Here is a 21,511-nt window from a genome sequence, read left to right as displayed (position 1 = left end):
TGCCTTTGAGCTACTACTCTGGGCACACTGCCTATGGGGTAGCCCCACTCCACAAGGAGCAGAACCTCTGCTGCTGCTGTGCACTGCTGCTTCAATAAAAGTTGCTGTCTAACACCACTGGCTTGCCCTGGAATTCCTTCCTGGATGAAGAAGCCAAGAACCCTCTTAGACTAAGCCCCAATTTGGGGGCTCCCTGCCCTGTAAAAATAGGGCCTTCCCCATGGCCCCAGCTGAGAGAAAGCCCTGGGCATTGTGAGTTCACCCCCAGGTGCCAGAACCATGGATGGGCACCTGACCAAGGGCAGCTGATGTGATACTTTCTGCTATTTAACACTAAAGACTTTTGTGGAGTCTTATATTGTGGTCAGTAAGTTTCCAAAGAGAGTAAGTGACTTGTCCAAGGTCACACTGCTCATTAAAAAGAGTCAGGGCCAGGTGTGGTGGCTCACACCTGTAGTCCCAGTACTGTGGGAGGCTGAGGTGGGAGGATTGCTTGAGGTCGGGAGTTCAAGAAGAGCCTGGGCCACATAACAAGAGCCTGACTTAAAAAATTAAGAAATTAGCCTGTGTGGTGGCACACACCTGTAGTTCCAGCTACTTGGGAGGCTGAGGCAGGAAGATTGCTTGAGAAGTTCAAGGTTGCAGTGAGTTGTGATGGTGCCACTGCACTCCAGCCTGGGCAACAGAGTGAGACTCTGCCTCAAGGAAAAAAAAAAAAAAAAGAGTGGGAGAGAGAGACAAAGAGAAAGAGAGAGATAGGACCTAGAACCAGACGTTCAATCCAGCCTTGATTTTCTTCTTATACTCACCCCACTATTCTTTTATGGGTCTGAGTTGCACTTGCGTTTCTCAGCCTTTGGTCATTCAAGTATTGATCGAGTGCCCACTATGTGCTAGGCACTGTGCTTGTGGTGGAAAAGTAGTTGATGATGATGGTGATGATGATGATGACGACTACTTCTCTTTCCTCTTTGTCAACTAGCTGTTCCTCTAGAGATCTTCGTGACTCACTCCATCACTTCATTCAGGGCTCTGTCCAAATGCCACCTCCTGAGAAACCTTCCCGGACTGCACCTTCTAGAAAATCTCCCTCCTGTGTTACTCTTTATTTGTTTACCTTATTTTATTTTTCTTCATACCACATGAAATTTCTTGGCATTATTTATTTTTTAAGACAGAGTCTTGCTCTGTTACCCAGGCTGGAGTGCACCCACACAGTCTCAGCTCACTGCAACCTCTGCCTCCTGGGTTCAAGCGATTCTCATGCCTCAATCTCCCAAGTAGCTGGGATCATAGGCACCCACCACCATGCCCAACTAATTTTTGTATTTTTAGTAGAGATGGGGTTTCACCATGTTGGCCAGGCTGGTCTTGAACTCCTGACCTCAGGTGATTCACCCACCTCATCCTCCCAAAGTGCTGGAATTACAGGCATGAGCCACCATGCCCGGCCAGTATATTTATTTGTTTATCACCTGACTTCCCCCCTGGAATATAAGTTCTCCAAGGAGATGAATTTTCTCTGTTTTGGCCATTTCTGTATCCTGAGAGCCCAGAAGAGTGTTTGACACATGGCAGGTACTCAATATATATTTGCTAAATAAATAGCCAAGGACTTGCTCTGGGCAAGGCCCTGGGATGAGTCCTTTGCACAGAGGCATCATTTCATCTTTCCAGTAAGTCTCTGAGGGAAGTGCTGTTACCCCATTTTGCAGAAGAGGAAATCGAGGCTCAGAAAGGTAGTGACACTGGCCCAAATCACACAGTTGGGGCACAGCAGAGCCAGGATTCAAGTCTAGTTTAAAGCTTGTGCCTTTAGCTACTGCTGTAGACAGCCAGCGAATATCAGGTTGAGCTGCAGTGGGAAGTCCACATAGTCAGAGATTGTGCTTATGAGAAATAGCAGCAAAGGCATGGTTGGATGGGAAAACAATAAAAACCATGGTAGCTAACGTTAACTGAGTGCTTGGCATGTGACAGACAGTCTGATATGCACTCGCCATTTAATCTGCATTACATGGGACCCTGCTCAAGGCCTTCTTCCTTCCTCTGTCCCTTCACTTTTTCAGACCTTTTGTACTTCTTTAATGAAATATTTTATCACCTGAAGGCAGAGGGCTGGGCCACCTCCCATGTCTGGTTGCCTTGTCCAGTTCTGGGCTTAAGTGTATGTTGCGTTTGGCCCAAGAATCCCCTCAAGGTATATGACACCTGCACCGCATGTAGATACCATGGGCTGCATAAACCTGTGGGCTGCATACACCTGTGGGCTTCATACACCTGTGGGCTACATATACCTGTGGGCTTCATACACCTGTGGGCTGCATACACCTGTGGACTGCATACACTTGTGGGCTTCATACACCTGTGGCCATATACACCTGTGGGCTGCATACACCTGTGGGCTTCATATACCTGTGGGCTTCATACACCTGTGGCCACATACACCTGTGGGCTGCATGCACCCGTGGACTGCATACACCTTTGGGTTTCATACACCTGTGGGTTTCATAGACCTGTGGACTCCATACACCTGTGGGCTGTATACACTTGTGGGCTGCATACACCTGTGGACCGCATACACCTGTGGGCAACATGCACCTGTGGGTGGCATACACCTGTGGGCTGCAAACACCTGTGGACTGCATGCTTGCTGGTGGAGGGATTTTATTAAGTAGCTTTTATTATCTTTATTTCCTGACTATAAAATCTTGTTTTAGGTAAACCACTGTGTAACATTTGGAAAAAGCTCAAAAGGAGAAGCAAAATGTCCATAACTGCTTGACCAGGAACTGTCCTGGAAGATGGCAAACTGCCTTAAAGGAGTCAGACCCATCCTCCCTGCTTCCCTGGTCACAGTCTGCCAAGAAAAGTCCTATTTCAGGAGTGATTACCCCGCACCAGGCATGGGTCTAAGTGTGTCATATACATTATTTGACAAATATTTACAGAGTAACCATCAGGTGTCAGGCACTGTTCTAGACCCTGGGGATGCAACTATCAGCTAACTGAAATGCCTCATCTCCCTGCAGATCCATCACTGTCCTGGTTGGTGTTCACAGGAACCCCCCTGGTTCTGTAATGTGCCATGTGCCGGCTGAGGAAATGGGGCTCAGGGAGGCAAAGTCACTTGTCAAGGGCACGCAGTGAGCCAAGACTGAGGACGGTCTGTCTCCAAGCCTATGCCCCCAACCCAGGGATGTCACACTACCAGCCACGTGCCAGGTCCAACCCACCACCTTTTTTTGTAGATAGAGTTTTATTTACAACCAGGCCCACATGTTTAGGTATGGTCTCTGGCTGTTTTCATGCCACAGTGACGGAGTAGTGACAACAGAGCCTGTCTGTGTGGCCTGCAAAGCCTCAATGATTCACTCGCTAACCCCTTGCAGAAAGTCTGTTGACTCCCCCGCCCACCGTCCTCACCACTGCAGCACTGCCGCTTTCGAGGAAATCAAAATCATCCCATCATTTCAGGGCTCAAAAATACCCTTTGTTTCTATTTTTCTAAATGTCCTTCCTCTTTTTCTTTCCTCTCTGTGCATGTTCCAGTACAAAGAAAACCTTTTCTCTTATAAATGAGAGTAAAAATAGCTCTTGTGCCGAAGGGCTGTTGGGAGAGTTAAGTTATGTCCTGCATGTGGAGTTTTTTAAAACTCTCAAGCTGTGGGAATCATGAAAATTGTTTTCACTGGGAATAGAGCAGCTCCCCTATCACGATGCCTGTGCACTCTGTCCCTCAAGCTCCAAGCCAGATGCTGGATCCACCACTTGGCTTCCTGGGGACCCCTGAGTGTCCCCAGTAAGATGGGGCTGCAGGGCTGGTGGCCTCTGCCTCAGGCTGAGCGGCCCTGAGTGTGTTCTGAATCCCTCTCTCTGCCCAGCTCCCAACACGGAGACAGAGCCCTTGCTGACCTGGAAGAAGGCCCAGGAGACAGTGCCCTGGAACATCATCCTTCTCCTGGGAGGGGGCTTCGCCATGGCCAAAGGCTGTGAGGTAAGATCCCCAGCCCCCGCAGCCAGCAGGAACAGCGGGAGGCAGGTGTGGGCGGGTCCCAGTGCTGGCTGCAGCACCAGGATCAGAGCAGGTGAGCTGCACGCGCCCTGGGGGCACAGCCGGTTTCCTCACCTGCCAAACTGAGATGATCATAGTTCATTCCTCACAGGTCCACACTCAGGACCAGGTGCTACAGAGAAAGAAAGGAATGAGTTACAACCTGGATCCTTAAGGAACTCATGATGGACAAAATATTAATATAATACTAATACTAATAATATTAAGACTCGAGGACTCTGTGACTTAAGAGGGATAATAACATATTGTGCTCACCCAATGCCAAAGACACTGTTCAATATGCTTGTGGAGGCAGAAGGATGGCTTGAGGCCAGGAGTCTAAAATCAGCCTGGGCAGTATAGTGAGACCCTCTCTCTTTTTTCTCTCTCTCTCTTTTTTTTGGGACAGAGTTTCGCTCTGTCACCTAGGTTGGAGTGCAGTGGTACCATCACAGCTCACTGCAGCCTCAACCTGCCGAGCTTAATCAATTCCCTCACCTCAGCCCCTCAGGTAGCTGGGACTACAGGGAGGCGTCACCATGCCCAGCTAATTTCCTTTTGTATTTTTTTTTAGAGATGGGATTAAAAAAAAAAAAAATTAGTCGGGTGTGGTGATCCCAGTGGAGCCATGATGATAATGCTACACTCCAGCCTGGGTGACAGAGCAAGACCTCATCTTCCCCGCCCCCCGCAAAAAAAAGAAAAAGAAAAAAACATGCTTTACACATTAACTCATTTAAACCTCCCAACAATGCTATAAGGTAGATACCATTATTGTGCCCATTCTCTAGATAAGGAACTTGAGACACAGGGAGATAAAGCACCTTTTCCCTAATGTCACACAGCTATGGAGTCAGGATTAGAATCCAGGCAGTTTGGCTCTGGAGTCTGTGCTCTTAACCACTCTCATATAAGTCCTAGATAGTAATATTAATTAGTTCGTGGATGTTATTATTAATGTTATTCCGGAGGGCTTTGTGAGCTGAGAAGTCAGGGCTGGGACCAGGGTGGAGCAAATGAGGCACAGGGAGTGCAGAATTTCAGGGAGTGCTCACTCTCCGGGGTGTGTAAGTGCGGGTCAGCCAGCCCAGCTCCGAGGCAGTGCGATGTCGGCATCCAGCTTCTGTCTTCACGGATTATCTCTCTGAATCGCCGCACCAGCCCTAAGAGCTGGGTAATGGTTTTCTGCCTCTTTTACAGATATGAAAACTGAGACATGAAAAATTAAGCAACTCTCTTAAATTCTTACAATTGCACTCTGCTTGGGAGCTGGGGTTCAAATTCTCCCTGATTTCAGAGTCCAGACTCCAAATTGTTCACTCCAGAATTTTGCACATGCCAGCCGTTGTTCGAAGTGCTTTGTGAATCAAATATGACTCAGTTGATCTTTATAAACACCACTGAATCAGATACTATCACTGTCTCCATTTTAAAAATGAGGAATCAGAGGCAAAAGGAGGCTAAATAGCTCGCCTACATTTGCACAGCCAGGAGATGGTGGAGCCAGGATCTGAAACCAAAGCTCGTGTGGCTGAGCTCCGTCCCATCCCTGAACGCCTCGTAAACCGAGGCGTTCAAAACCACAGCCAGTTAAGAGTCAGTCTGCAATTAAGGATAAGGGAAGCTGAAATTACTTCTTTTATTGTCTTCTCTTGTTAATTCAATTTTAATTTTCAGTTTCAAATGAAGGTACAATGTTGGACATCTGTTAATCGTGTACACTGGTCGGAAGCCCAGGCTTGGGAATCTCAGTATCTGGTCAATCTAGGCTCTACCACTCCGTGCTGGGACACTTTGAGCAGGTTTCTTAACCTCGCTGGGTTCCTATTTTTCTCATCCATAGATTGAGGCTCAAAGCTGTTACTCTACAGGGTTGCTGGAGAAAATTAAAGAATAACTGCCCGATACATATAGCTGATAAGAAGTGCTAAAAACTGCAGCACACCAGCTCATAAATCCTTATGCCATGGTTTCTACAGGTTGGGCTTTCAGGAAGTAGACTCCAGGATGGAGATTCGCAAGCGTGGGCATCATTAGGTTGTGCCCTTGGGGTCACTGTGGTAGGGAGAGGAAGGAAGCAGGAGAGGGCAGAGGGAGAAATGCAGCTGGAGGCAGACCGAGCCCCACAGGAGCACTGGAGCTGAGATGGCCCTCACAAGCAGTCCAAGTAATCAGAGACAGCCAGGCCTTTGTATCCCAGCATCCATCTGTCTGGGGACACAAGCTGCCCCCAGGTGCAGGTATGGCCTCAAGTGAGGCTGCTTTTGGGGTCTGAGACAGCTGACTGCACTCCCTTAGCGGGGGCAACAAGACCTCCACTGACGGGGATCTGCGTGGCACATTCAGGCGCTCTGCACAGGTGCCCATTTTAAAATAAAATATGTTTTACTTTGTTTATTAAAAAAACACATAAATAACAGTACAGACTTCAAAGGGAACAAAGGAATAGATGAGTAAAAGGACTGTTATTTGTCTCCATTTTAGGACTCCTGAGACCCAGAGAAGTTAAGTAACTGGTTCTTGGTAACACAGCTCATTAGTAGCAGGGCTAAGATTTGAACTCATGTCTATCTGACTTACGCTATTGCCTCCTGCTGGGGGTGTCTTAGGGAAGGTTTTCTGAAGGAAGTGACATGTTATCCAGATCTTGAAGAAGTGTGCTGTACGATGGAACCAGACCATCTGGATTGGAATCACAGATTTCCCACTTCTTAGGTGTGTGATCTTTGTCAAGTTACTAAACCTCTCTGGGCCTCAGTTTCCTCATCTGTAAAATTGGAATCACAATGGCACCCACCTGGTAAAGTTGTCATGATTATTAAGTGAGTCAATATATGCAGAGAAATGAGAACACAGCCCAGCACGGTTGGTTATTATGGTTAGACATTGAGGAAAAGGAAAATCAAAATCAAGAATCAGGTGGAGGTTCATGGCTTGAGCAACTTGGTGGAAATGGTGCCATTTACCTCGGTGATCTGAGCCCAGCCTGGACTAGAGGAAGGAGGCTGGATGAGATGACCTTGATCCAGAGGTTTCCCGAAGCTCCAGGAGTGGTGTGGGGAGCACTGGCTCTCAGTGGAGGCTGGGCTGCGGGATGCTGGGCATGCTAAGAGGCCACCCTGGCTCTGAGCCCAGCCCTGGGCAGCTGGCCGGAGTTTCTCTTCAACAGGGGCTTTGTGTAGTAGCTGTTCCTTTCCCCAGCCTCTGCCGTACCATCCCCTCCCCAGGCAGCCGCAGCCTGGCCCAGGAGCCACCAGAATGCTTATGGCACATCCTGGTTCCTGGCCCCTGCCCCACGCTCTCATCAGACCACAGCCTGGCAGCCTCCTGAGGATCGGAGGTCCCTGGATGCAATCCAGGGTGAGCCTGGGTGTGTTGACTCCCAGCGCTGGTTCTGAAGGGCAGGAAGCCTATCCTAGCGCTTACTCTGAGCCTCGGCAACTCGCTTAAGCCCACTTAGGGTCCTCACTGCAGTTTTCTTCTGCCGCAAAACCATATAGTCATGACTCTGCATAGACTTAAACTCAAGTCCAAGGTTTCCCTTGGCCAACACAGAAAGTTGTATGGGATAATGTAGGTCCCAACACTGGCACCTCCTCTCTTCCCTCCTAACACCCCTCCAGTCTCCTTGGCCGCTTCCTCAGCCACATCAGACTCACATGCACCCCACAGCCTTTGCGTCTTCCCTTTCTCTGTTGAATTTTCATCCTGAGAGCTCTGAGTCCTCACTCTTCAGGTCTCAGCCCCTCAGAAATGCCCTCCCAAGCCCCTACGTCTAGAATAGCCTCCCACCCCAGTCCCTCTTCCTCTCATGACCCTGCCTATTCCTGTATACCACATCTACCCCCCAAATGATCCTGTGGGCATGTTTATTGATTGTGTCTCTTACTAGAATGGAAGCTCCATGAGGCAGGCAGAGATCGTGTCTGTTTTATCCACCACTGTTCTAGTCACCTAGAAGACACTGGGTGCATAATGGTGCTTAGCACATCGTTGTTGCTGTGACCTACAAGATGGGCTGCTTTGAGAATTGCTCACATAATGTATGGAAAGTACCCAGAAGAGTGGTGATATACCCCAGGTGCTCAAACTAGGAGCCATGCTCATCTTCACTATTATTATTACTGTTATTATTGCATTAACTCCTTGATGAAAGGTTGATCTTATTCTGTTGGCACAACAAACTTAGAAATATATTGCGGTGATAGAGGTAAGGAGAAAATGTGTATTCTCCCCATTTCTCATTTTCTGCCAGAAATCTGTCATCTTTATTATTGATACAGTTTCGCTGTGTCCCCACCCAAATCTCATCCTGAATTGTGTAGTTCCCATAATCCCCACATGTCATGGGATCTGGTGGGAAGTAATTAATCGTGGGGGCAGTTGCCCTCATGCTGTTCTTGTGACAATGAGTGAGTTCTCAAGAGATCTGATGATTTTTTTGTAAGGGGCTTTTCCCCCTTTTGCTTGGCACTTCTTGCTGCCACCATGTGAAGAAGGATGTGTTTACTTCCACTTCCACCATGATTGTAGGTTTCCTGAGGCCTCCCCAGCCATGCTGAATTGAGTCAATTGAGCCTCTTTCCTTTATAAATTACCCACACTTGGGTATGTCTTTATTAGTAGAGTGAGAGTGGACTAATACAATTATTATTACCCTCATTGTATTGGACAGACAAGCCTGATGACATGACTAAGATCCAGATTCTGAATCTTACTAGGGCACATCATATTATTTATTTGGGCAAATCACTGAGCTTTTTTGTGCTTCAGTTTCTTCAACCATAAAATGGAGATAATTGTACAGATGGTTCCTGACTTCACAATGATTCGACATATGATTTTTCAACTTTGCAATGGTGAAAGAGTGATATGCATTCAGTAGAAAAGGTACTTAGAATCTTGAATTTTGATCTTTTCCCAGGCTGTGGCATGTGGTAGGATACTCTCTTGTAGATGCTGAACAATTATGAGGGTAAACAACAGATATTCTACAGTGTACAGCATTGCCAGATGATTTTGCCCCAATGTAGGCTAAAGTCTGTGTTCTGAGCACATTGAAGGTAGGCTGGGCTAAGTTATGAATATTGAACTTATGCATAACAAACCTCCTTATAAGATGTTCCTCTACTCTATATCAAAGACACCAAGAAGAGAGGACCTGGTTGAAGTAAGAAAACAGGAGGAAGAGGGAAACACCTCTGCCAACTCAGTCTCCCCACCTCCCATCTTTGCCAGGTGGCCTTGGGTACTTCTGGTCATCTTCAAGGCCAATAAGGAACATTAATTTGACAACCACTGCACTGGGCAATTTCTGAGTTCCACCACTTCAGGCATCTTGTGACCTCATGCTACTAGTTATGGCAGGCACTAACCAAGCACCCAGCCACTTTCCTAGGCCCTTTATAGATTCGCTCCTTTTCTCCCAACAATAACCCTCTGGGACAGGCACTATCGTTATCCCTGGTTTACAGATAAGGAAATTTTAGCACAGAGAGGTTAAGTGACTTGCCTAGGAAGTTAAGTGACAGCTAGAAAGGATTAAGCTGGGAAGCAAACTCAGACTGACTCCAGAGCCCCTTCTCTTCACCTTCTGGCCATGCCACCTCTGACCTTGGCTGTTGCTGGTCCCTGGAGTCCCTGGGAACACTGTGGGGCTGTGTGTTTCCAAGGAAACAAGGGTTCCAATTCCTAAGAATATGGGAAAGAGGCTGGGGCGTGGGGGCTCATGCCTGTAATCCCAGCACTTTGGGAGGCCTAGGCAGGAGGATCGCTTAAGCCCAGAGGTTCAAAACCAGCCTGGGCAACATAATAAGACCCTGTCTCTATAAAAAAATCACTTTAAAAAATTTAGCCAAGCGTGGTGGTATGTGCCTGTAAGTCTCAGCTACTCAGGACACTGAGGTGGAGGCTTGCTTGAGCCCAGGAGATAGAGGCTGCAGTGAGCTATGATTGTGTCACTGCACTCCAGCCTGGGTGACAATGCGAGGCTCTGTCTCAAAAAAATAAATAAAAGAAAATGGGAAAGGGCAGGTGAAGTCCCTTTAGAGTCCCCAGTAGAACCCTACGCAACAGGGGTTTTCCTCTCTTAGGAAGCTGCCAGACCTCCCTCCAGTGCTGGAGCTGCACCAAGGTCTGTGTGGCTGCGGGGACGCTGGCTGGAAGCCCGGTCACTCAGAGGCCTAGCTACGGGGCAGCTCCTGGCTTCTCACTTGCCCGAGTCATTAATATTCCCTCTCTCTAGCCCCTCTCCATTTAATTGCGCACAGAGCTGTCAGGTCAGACTCTTTGCCAGAGCTGTGGCCTATAGGAAAAACCAGAGGTCCCATTTTCTCCCTGCAGCACTCTTTGCAGCTAGGGGAGGGGCTGTGGCCCCCACGCTGCCACTTACCGTATTCCCCAGGCTAGCAGACAAACTGCAGATGTACCAGAAACACCTTCGTCTTATGAGGACTCTTCTGGGGAAAAATATTTTTAAGGATTTATTATTCTTCCATTGAAGGTAACTTTTAAGTCAAATTGTAGGGGCAAGTGTACTATTTTATTTATGTAAAAACGGTATGCCGTATTCTATTTTATTTTATTTTATTTTATTTTTTTTTTTGAGATGGAGTCTCGCTCACTCTGTCACCCAGACTGGAGTGCTGTGGCATGATCTCAGCTCACTGCAACCTCTGCTTCCCTGGTTTAAGCGATTATCCTGCCTCAGCCTCCCGGCTAGCTAGGATTACAGGCGTGCACCACCACGCCTGGCTAATTTTTGTATTTTTTTAGTACAGATGGGGTTTCACCATGTTGGCCAGGCTGATCTCACACTCCTGACCTCAAGCGACCTGCCCGCCTTGGCCTCTCAAAGTGCTGGGTTACAGGCATGAGCCATGATGCCTGGCCCTGTCTGCTGTCTTCTAGAATTGATTATGAAATTTTTAAGTTCTGAGTAAGCAAAGACTTTTCTATTGAAAGTAAAAGTATATATATAAAGTGTCTTTGGTATACTGGGTTGATAAAAGGGCTATGGTAGCAATACATTGGATTCTGAATGTTAACGAACTAACCCAGCTCTGCCCTAGATCAGCTCCAAAACCTACAGCTTTGTTCTAGGTCTAAGCAAACGGTCGCTTTATTGTGATCTTACTGCATCACGGTTCCACCAGGGGGCAGCATTGAGCATATTTTGACATCCTCTGCTTTGCCGCTTTGTGGTTATAACGATGTGTTGGGTCAGTTACTTAAGGATGCATTTGACGGTGAGAGGACAGAGGTGTGGAAGAGTATTATAGATGTTATACACTGGTAAGTAGGGTAACTTCTGGAGAAGTCAGCAGAGAGAGCACCCAAATAATTCTGCAGCACTGATAGGGGAGTGGAGTCTCGGTGAACTTCTCTACCCATCTCTGCCCTGGAGGACTGGAGTCAGCACTAGGCATTGCTCTTAATTTAGAGGCAAGGTGACGGACTGGTGTGTCCAGATGAAGATGCTGATTCGCAGGGAGCTTTGCAGAATCACATCATCTTATGGAGGTAGATGGGTGTCTCAGGCACTACTTTTAGGGACCCTGGGTAAGTCACAAAAACTTTTTCAGGCTAAAGTTCCTCATCAGTAAAACAGGGACCAATAATATTTACCTTTCAGGATGGTTGGGAGGAGTCAAGGAGCTAATGCTGGCAGGTGCCTGGTCCCCTGTAAAGTCTCAATAATGGTGATTCTTATGAGAATGAATAATAATGCAATGTTAATATTTGTATTATCATTGTAATAATTATCCTTATTACTGTTCATATATATGTTCATATATATTTCATATATGTGTGTATATATACATATATGTTCATATATATGTGTATCATATATGTGTATCATATATATACATATATATATGTTGCTTTTGAGACAGAGTTCCTGTCGCCCAGACTGGAGTGCAGTGGCGTGATCTTGGCTCACTGAAACCTCTCCCTCCCAGGTTCAAGTGATTCTTGTGCCTTAGTCTCCCGAGTAGCTGGGATTACAGGCGCACATGTAATTTTTGTATTTTTAGTAGAGGCGGGGTTTCGCCATGTTGGTTGGGCTGGTCTCAATCTCCTGGCCTCAAGTGATCTGCCTACCTCAGCCTCTCAAAGTGCTGGGATTACAGGCGTATAAATACCATTATCGATAATTACATTGATTGTGTTGCACTTGATGTATATCTAATACCTGTTTTTTATATGATATATAGTAAATCTTGTATATATATTTCATACATATTAATATATTAATAATTATAAAAATAATGACTATTTTATATAAGTGACTACTACTATTTGGGTAATTAATAACCTTCATTGGAGGGATGAGAAGTTTTACTACTGAGGGTCTGGTTTGATTTCCCTCTCCCACTTAAACTGGCGCTTAAGGGTGCTAAAACCAAATGGATTATTGGAGACCCAGGGATTTGGGTCCCTGGCCTGTATGAGATAGAGTGGAGAGCAGTTCAAGAAGCAGAGAGGCTGCTGGCTCAGATGTGCGACCTTAGCTCAAATGTGTGACATCAGACACGTCACCTGCCCTCTCTGCACCTCAGTCTCCCCATCTGGGAAGGGGTACAGTTGTCATTGTTGTGATCTATCCTAACCCTCTCTGGGGGCAGCAGCTGGGGACAGGCTGGGGTATGAAGGAATGCCTTTCCCTCTGCAGGAATCAGGGCTGTCTGTATGGATTGGTGGGCAGCTGCACCCGCTGGAGAATGTGCCCCCTGCCCTGGCTGTGCTGCTCATCACTGTGGTCATCGCCTTCTTCACTGAGTTTGCCAGCAACACAGCCACCATCATCATCTTCCTGCCGGTCCTGGCAGAGCTGGTGAGGGTCCTTCTGGGGAAGAGGGGAGCACCCCTCCCCCCGCACACATTCAGAAATCTTCCACCTGCCAAGGGAGCTTCACTGGGGTCTACAGTTGCCATTGCTCTCTTACAAAATACATGAAAGTGTGTCAGAACCACAGTACAATTTTTTAAAATACTGGATGTTTTCGTTCAAAAAATGCATACATAGAGCAAGTATTTTCAAAGTGCTCCCCATTCTCTCTTTTGGGAAAATTAACCCATGGTGACATGGAGAGTTTTCTAGAACAGGTGAATTACCAAATTTGGATTAAGAAGAAGTATAAAATCTGAGTAAACAAATGACCATAGGAGAAATTCTAATGGTAAGCAAAGCAGTAGCCTCCCTCTAAAGCAGGGGTCTCAACACTGTTGATATTTGGGGATGGATCGTTCTCTGTATGGGGCTGTCCCATGCACTACAGGGTGTGCAGCGGCGTCCCTGGGCTCTGCTCACTACAGACAAGTGGCGCATTCGTAAATCATGACAATGAAATGTCTCCTAGCATTCCCACATATTCCCTGTCGGGGGAACAATTTCCTTCCCCCCACCCAACTGATAACTACTGAGCTAAAAATCACCAGCCCCAGGCTGGGCTCTGCAGCTCATGCCTGTAATCCCAGCACTTTTGGAGGCTGAAGCAGGCAGATTGCTTGAGCTCAGGAGTTCCAGACTAGCCTGGGCAACATGGTGAGACCCCATCTCTGCAAAAAGTACAAAAAGTAGCCAGGTTTTATGGCAGGTGCCTGGGCAACAGAGCCAGATCCGGTCTCAAAAACAAAAACAAAATCACCAGCCCCAGGTGGTTTGCTGGGTGAGAGCTAGCAAATTTGCAAGGAACAGAGAGTTCCCAACTCAGCTGAACTGTTCACCAGCAGAGAAAAATAGACAAGGTCACTCAATTTATAGCTAGCAAAACCCTGGCCCCAAAACCAGATAAGGAGAGCAAGGGAAGAAAAAGCTGTAATTCAATCTCACCTGTAAAAAGAGATGCAAATAGCAAAATGAAACCATGATTGTATGAAAAGAACAATATATACATGATCAGGTAGCTTTTATACTAGGAGTCTTAAAAAGGAAACTATCAAGATAGTTTTATATTTAAACAGATTAAAGACCAGACCATATAATTACCTTAATATAACCCACGCTAGTAAAATTAAATCAATGATGCAAGTAAATGCTTTGTATGCAAACAGTGATGCCCCAGCACACACACCTGCAGCACTTTGTCTTTGGTTTCTGTTTGCTTATTTCATGCATCAATTTATCTGTGTTAGCACACAGATATACACTGTGTTATTTTTCAATGACTGGAGAATATTCCATTATAAATGGACAGTTGTTGGTTTATTTAAGCAATCTCTCTGCCCAGTGGAAATGTAGGTATTTCCAGACTTTGCTGTTATTCAACAATGACGTGTCACGTGAGCCTTCTCTATGCGTCATTGATTACATCTAGAGAAATTCCTACAACTGAGATTCCTGGGTCAAAGAGCATGTGCATTTGAAATGTTGTTAGAGATGAGGAAATTGCCCTCCAAAGTGGCTCACCATTTTACAGCAATATGGGGTGGGGGTCCTCAGGGAGACCTGGTGACTGAGAGAAATGGGAGTGCTAAAGGGGGTATGGGGTAAATGAGGGAGTGTAGAACCCAGCCAGGTCTATAAGGGGCAGCTTTTGCTGGAAAATACACTTGCAAATGACTCATTCTTGTAAACTTTGCTTATCATCAAAATCAAAAAACATTTTACATGCAAGGGGGTGATTTTAGAGCTTTTTGAGAAAATAAATATGCTTTGGGTTGCAAAAATTCCCTAGAAGGCCCAAAAACATCCCATTTAAGTAAAATGCCAGAGAAGTAATCAACATGAATTGTAGGCGGGAGAAGTGACAAACTAGTGGCCCAGTAGCTGCGGCCAGCTCGCAGGGGGGTTTGATGCACACAGTCTTAGAAATTTGGAAGAGCTGCCAACAGATGCTCTCATGAGCTCTTTCACACTGAAATCCAGGGATGCCCCCAACAAGAGGTATCCAGAGGCCAACTCTGGGTTGAGACTGTTTGGCTGAGGGAAGGAGCAAGCAGGGGAAGTGTTATAAAGCCCTGGTTCTCAGTGCACAGTCCTTACACCAGCAGCACCAGGGGAGCAGGTCAGGAATGCAGATCCTTGGGTCCCACCCCAGACCTGCTGAATCAGCAATTCCGGGTGAGGTGGGGCCAGCCCTGTGGGCTTTAACCAGCCCTCCAGGTGCTTTTCTGCACTCTCACATTGGAGAAGGAGCGTTTTCTAGGTACCTCACCGCAGCCCATCCCTGATCAAACCACAGTGTGGCCCTTGAATGTCACTAACCCTGGGAATGTTCTCTCCACCTGTCTCTCAATCTGGTTTTCTTCATACCTGCTTGTGTCTGTTTCTGCCTGTGCATGTATCTTTCTGACTGCCTTTCTCTCTCTGTCCCTCTAACTCTCTCTTCGCACTTGTCCCTGTTGTTCTCTGCCACTCTGCCAATCTCTGTGGATGTCTTTGTCTGTCTCTATGTCTTTGTGTCCCTCTTTCCAACTGCCTCTCTCTGTCTCTCTCTCTCTCTCACTGGTTGCTCTGCGTTGGTCTCTTCTCTCCGGGTCTCTCCCACCTTTTCTGGGCCCAGGCCATCCGCCTGAGAGTGCATCCCCTGTACCTGATGATTCCGGGCACAGTCGGCTGCTCCTTTGCCTTCATGCTCCCGGTCTCGACGCCCCCCAACTCCATCGCCTTCGCCTCTGGACACTTGCTGGTCAAAGACATGGTGAGTCTGGGCATTTCCCAGCAGAGGCCACGGGAGGTGGGTGGGCAGCAGGGGGCGGGCAAGACCTCTATGCAGGACTCCTGCACCTGGACCCCACTCCCCAGTCTCTGAAAGGTCTTTCCGAGTGGGACCAGGAACATACATTTTAGCAGAGACTCTGGGATGATTCTTGCACTTAGACAATCTCAGGAAACACTGCCTTAGTGACTAGTTTCAAAAATTTGCCCCAGGGACAAGGGACGCCCCCTCCCTCTGGACCCCACTTCATGCTCACGATCTTTAGGAGAGAGAAGCAGCAGGCACACCCTGGGACTGGGCCTCAGTGCTCAGCCAGCTGGGAAGGAGACAGGAGCTGAGGACTGTAGCAGTGGGAGGACCCCACCAGCTTTCAGCAGGGCCCAGTCATTGGCAATATGTTTCCTCTCCCGGAAGGTCCCTGCTGAACCAGCTCCTCCCTTCCCACTCCTGACTCCTGCAGCCTCTTCCCTCCCCACTGGCTTTGCAAATAACCCTTCCAAAGCTGTCAAAGCCAAGAAGGGCGACCTGCTTAACCCATTCACGATGCAGGCCCTCCAGGCACAAGACCCCTGCAGGACACATGGAGAGAAAGAGAGCAAGAGTGGGAGCGAGGCAGAAAGGGAGACACAGAGCAGACAGAGAAGACAGGAGACAGAGACGCTCATTAATTTGTTTATTGATTGCAGCAGTATTTACTGAGTGCATTCTATGTTCCAGCCACTGGGGGCACTGCAGAGTGGGAGAGACACCGATCTGCCTCCAAAGAGGGTGCTTTCTATTGGTAGAGACAGGCGTCAACAAGGGCAGCAGATTTTCTTAAATTATGTAAATTTCAATATTGCTAGGTGCTCAGAAGGAAATAAAACATGAGGAAGTGTAAGAGGACGGGGGAGAGGGGTGGCAGGGAAGCCCTCTCCAGGAAGGTGACATGGGAGCTGATCATGGGAAGCAGCCAGCCTCCCAAAGAAAAAGGGGAAGAGCAGTCCCAACGGAGGGTGTAGCAAGTGCAAAGGCCTGGAAGTGAGGAATAGCAATGAGTGCTCCAGAAATTCAGGGCTGGGAGACTGGGATGGCTGCCGTGGAGTTGGGGAAGGATGAGGTTGGGGAACAGCGGGGGCAGGGCAGAGTTGGTATCTTATTCAAACCACGGTGAGGACCCTCAGTAAGCAGGGCAATGATGTGATTTCACTTCTGTCTGTAGAAGATCATTTTGGCTGCTGGCTGGAGTGGATGGTTAGGGTGGGAGGGACAAGTGTGGAAGCAGGGAGGCTCCTTAGAGAAAAAGACTGAGAGGGCAGCATTGCGAACAGCACAGATTTGGAGAACAAAGACAGCCAGAGAAATGGAGAGTCCCCAAGAGGTAGAGACTTGCAAGAGATGTGGAGGGATACAAGCGGCACTCCCGGTCCGTCAGCCCCGGGCAGGGATGGCCCAGCTGCAGGTTTGTTCCTGAGAGTGATGAGTTAGGTGTTAATTAAATAGCTAACATGGGACTAGAAAGAAGTTCGAGCCCTGGCAAAGGGAGACCCAATCCTCCCCCAGTTTCCCCAGCGTGTCGGCCAGGCTCTCTCTAATCCTCCGAAGGTGCCAGGGCTTCCACCTCTGTTCCCTCAGCAGAGAGGCAGGACAGCACACGCAGTATGTCCCCCACCCGTCGTCCATGGTAATATTTATTTAACACCTTTTCTAAATCAGCTTAACATTAAAAACAAAAAAACTTAAATAAGAATATTCCGGAAGAAATGCTTCCAGTGCATCCATCAATGGAAAACCGGTATTATTAATATATGCCATGGCATAAAAATAAATGCAAAGCGGCAAAAACAAAAGAATTAAGCTCTCCCTGATAGCAGCGGACTGGAGAAGGTTCTGGGCCTCTCCTTGTTAAAAGGGCAACTGACAGAAGCAGAGAAGTGCTGAAGCCATGGTGGCCCCGGTGAATCCCAAAAATCTGAGACAGGTCTCAGTAAATTTAGGAAGTTGATTTTGCCTAAGTTAAGGACGCACGCCCGTGACACAGCTTCAGGAGGTCCTGATGGCATGTGCCCAAGGAGGGTGGAGCACAGCTTGATTTTATACATTTTAGGGAGGCATGAGACATCAATCAACATATGTAAGATGAACATTGGTTTGGTCCGGAAAGGCGGGACAACTCAAAGAGGGGAGGGGGCTACCAGGTCATAGGTAGATAAGAGACAAATGGTTGCATTATTTTGAGTCTCTGATGAGCCTTTCCAAAGAAGGCAATCAGATATGCATTCATCTCAGTGAGGAGAGGGATGACTGAATAGAATGGGAGGCAGGTTGGCCCTAAGTAGTTCCCAGTCTGACTTTTTTCTTTAGCTTAGTGATTTGGGGGCCCCAAGATTCATTTTTCTTTCACCCCCTAAGTGAGACTTTCTCTGGGAGGAATAGACAGAAAGAGAATTAGAAAGGAAGTAACTGTCTCACCATGTGATTCAGGCTGGGCTATGTGAAGGCGGGGCAGCCAGAAGACCCAGGTGGGACAATAGGGATTTTCAGGCCAGGGTGGACTGAATGGTCCAAGAGGCCAGCCAGGGTGGGGAGCAGATGGGCACATCCTCCACTGACAGAAGAAAAATGCTTCCCAATGGACAAGGGTAGCCTTGACTAGGACTCCCTGACTGGACTGGAGCGGAGGTGTATGTGTGTGTGTGTCTGTATATATGTGTACTTATGTGTGTTTGTACATGCATGTGTGTGTGTACATGCGTGTGTGTATATGTGTGTGGGATCGGGGTATTTAGTGATCAGACAAGATTATTTTAGGTGACCTTGGGCAAGTCAACTTCTCTAGGTCTCATTTTCCTCTTCTATACAATGGGGATTAATAAGAATCACCTTTGTAAGGTTGCTTTCTGGGTTAAATGGCATAACCCTATGACAACTGCATAGCACACAGTGCCTGGAACCTAGAGGCCATCAATGAATGGGGACATTTGCAGCTCTTTGAGTGACAGCCTAGGGTAGTGTAAGGATTAAAGAATCCCAGGCATTGACCGACCTGGGACTGTGTCCTGGCTCCATGACTTCCTGGCTGTGCGATCTTGGGTGAGTGCCTTCCTGTGTCTGAGTCTGAATGTTTGCATCTGTATGGTGGGTCAGGTGCTGACCCCTCCCTCTGTCTGGGCTCTATTTCAGGTGCGGACAGGCCTCCTGATGAACCTGATGGGTGTCCTGCTGCTCAGTTTGGCTATGAATACCTGGGCACAGACCATCTTCCAGCTGGGCACCTTCCCAGACTGGGCTGATATGCACTTGGTCAATGTCACAGCATTGCCACCCACCTTGGCCAATGACACATTTCGGACCCTCTGAGTCCCCCTAGGGGACTCCCTTGAGGCTGAACCCTCTCAAAGGGCTGTCACCATCACCTGCTGCTAGGACACTACAAAGCAATCAAATAATTCTTTTCTTTAATCCAATATGCGGCAAGCAAGGGTGACCTCCAGTGGCCCACTCGGGTCCACCAGCCATTATCTAGGACACTTTCTGTCTCTCTCATGCAGTTCAAAGCCCAGATATCTCTCAGATCTGCTGCCTGAGAAATAAGCTCCTTTATCAGTGAGCTGTTTTATCGTTACGATACAAGAGAGCCCAGTTTCATCAACAGTGAGCAAATCTGGCATCGTGTTGGTCTGGTACAGTTGGGATGGGAGGCCATTCATTTCCATGGGCACAGCTGACATTATCCCCCAGTGATTACTGTCAGTTACACTGGAGAGACCACCTTGTCTTTAAAGACCACTTTCCTGGGCTGCAATGTTCCAACCAAGTTGTTCCAGCTGTTCACAACCAATGTGTGATTTTGCTCAGTTGGTGCCCATTCTGCACCAGTTGTTTTACCCCTGCCAATAACCAGCAGTCAGAGATTCTTTTTTAATCCTTGGAGACAGGGGAAGGGACAAATAGCTTTCCAAGGACATGAGACTGTGCAAAGCCTCTTTGCTGTTTCTCTGGGCTCCTAAGCATACCAGGGGAAGTTCTAGAAACCTCAGCTGACATCTCGACCCGAGAGATTTAGGATTCTCCTGTTTCTTCTGGGTCAGTTTGGCCATAATTCTGGGGTCAGGCCAGGCCTGGGTCCTGCCCTCCCATGGGGTGACTCATGACCCCTCCAGCCAGGACCCTCCTACATGTGGCCCCCAGAGGCCTCTGTGGCTGCAAGACAGTCAGTTGCTGCTTGTCCCAGCAGGTGGCCTTGATCTCTCCATGCACCACCTTAAGTGGTAAGCATGTTTAGTTATCAAAGGCCCCATTTGTCAGGGGTGAGAGAAAAGTCAAAAGATAAATTGGGAACTTGTAAAAGGCCGGGGTAAAATGTCTCAGGCAAGCAAAAGATTGTCCCCGTCTACATATGGGTAAAACTGAGACATCCCCTTGAGCCCGAGGCTGGAAGTGGTGTCTGCCCTCAAGGGTTAATCCCTCTTTGTTCCAAGCAGAAGCATTCTGGCATCCCAGTGAAGAGCACAGGCCCTCAGTGTCTGCTGAATGGAATGGCCCAGCGTTAGCCCAGTATCAGAAAAGACACCAGCCTAAGGGCCCTGAATCGTCACACTTCCCTTTCCTAAGCCTCTGAGGGTGGAGATTCCGCTAGGAGCGCTTGGCCAGCTGGGAAGGCAACACCCAGCTGTACTTGTTAATACAGCATAAGTGAATCATGGGCATTTCCCTGAGAGCAGTGGGAGAGGCCCTCTGAGTTGGAGGTTGAGCTCCACCTCCTTTCCAAGCGAGCACTCAGTGCTGAATCACAGTTACAACCCACTGGGGCTGGTGGGAGGTACGTTGTATGGGACTGAAAGCAAGGGGTTCATTCAAAGAGAAACTGCTGGGATTTGTAACCAGATGAATCATGATTTCAAAGACTTCTGATCAAAAATACTGTGAAATAAAGAATGTTAATCAACATTGGACCTGGAGATGATCTGCCTTTCTGAACCTAAGAGAGCTTCAAAGCCCCAGATTCCTGGGCTGGGGATTCCACAGAGTTGACCTGTCAGATTTTCAGCTGCTCTCCCCTCCCCTCTCCAGCCACATACTCAAACTCTCCTGCCTCAGGGCCTTTGCACGTGCTGTTCCCGCTGCCTAGAACACTCTGCTCTCAAATATAAGTCTGGTTCCCCAACTCACTTTATTCAAGTGCCTGCTCAGGTGTCACCTTCCCTGACCTCCTGTCTAAAATATCACCCTCATTACTCTCCACCCCCTTACTCTGCTATATTTTCTCCTTAATAGTTAGGACATTGTATAACTTATTTTCTTATTATCTTCTCCCTCTAGAATATAAATTTATGAAAATACAAATCAAATGATTTTTTTTTTTTTACTGCTGTAACTCCAGCTCCTAGAACGATTTCTAGCACATAGCAAGTGTTCAGTAAATATTTGCTGCTTGAATCGGCACCAAAATTAACAAGAAAGCCATCTCGCCCTCTGATCTGGGGTCTGTTTTGTTCATTACTTTGTTCACTCCTTCTTCCATTTATTCATTCAATAAACATTTATTGGGAACCTGTCATGTTCTGGTTCATTGTCCCACCCATGTGGAACTTACATGCTGGCAGGGGAGACAGGCAATAGGAAAATAAACAAGTCATGCGTTATGATGCCGGCTAAGAGAAAAATGGCCAAGATGTTAAAGTGACTCAGAGGTTACTTTAGCCAGGGTGGTTGGGGAGGACTTCTCTGAGGAGGTGGCATTAGATTGAGACCTGAAGGAGTCAGCCAGGTGCTCATGGCAGTGTGGGAGGAAGGGTGAAGGTGGGAGTGATGG

At 47.6% G+C, this 21,511-nt stretch overlaps 1 protein-coding gene across 2 annotated transcripts in view; it reads left to right on the top strand.

Moving 5' to 3' along the window:
* Positions 1–21,249, top strand: part of SLC13A3 (solute carrier family 13 member 3) — a 90,692-nt gene extending 69,443 nt beyond the window's left edge. The window contains exons 10-13 of one of the 2 annotated variants that reach the window (XM_023197058.3): positions 3,885–3,997; positions 12,729–12,890; positions 15,562–15,699; positions 18,880–21,249. In XM_023197058.3, the coding sequence (XP_023052826.2) occupies positions 3,885–3,997; positions 12,729–12,890; positions 15,562–15,699; positions 18,880–19,056 (590 nt within the window). In that variant the 3' untranslated portion in view covers positions 19,057–21,249. The remainder of the gene's footprint in view (positions 1–3,884; positions 3,998–12,728; positions 12,891–15,561; positions 15,700–18,879) is intronic. The other variant, XM_023197056.2, reaches the window with a different exon arrangement.
* Positions 21,250–21,511: the final 262 nt, after the last annotated feature.

Source organism: Piliocolobus tephrosceles, chromosome 20 (assembly GCF_002776525.5).
Source record: "Piliocolobus tephrosceles isolate RC106 chromosome 20, ASM277652v3, whole genome shotgun sequence".
In the NCBI taxonomy this organism is placed as follows: Eukaryota; Metazoa; Chordata; class Mammalia; order Primates; family Cercopithecidae; genus Piliocolobus; species Piliocolobus tephrosceles.
This window is presented reverse-complemented; position numbering and strand designations above follow the sequence as displayed.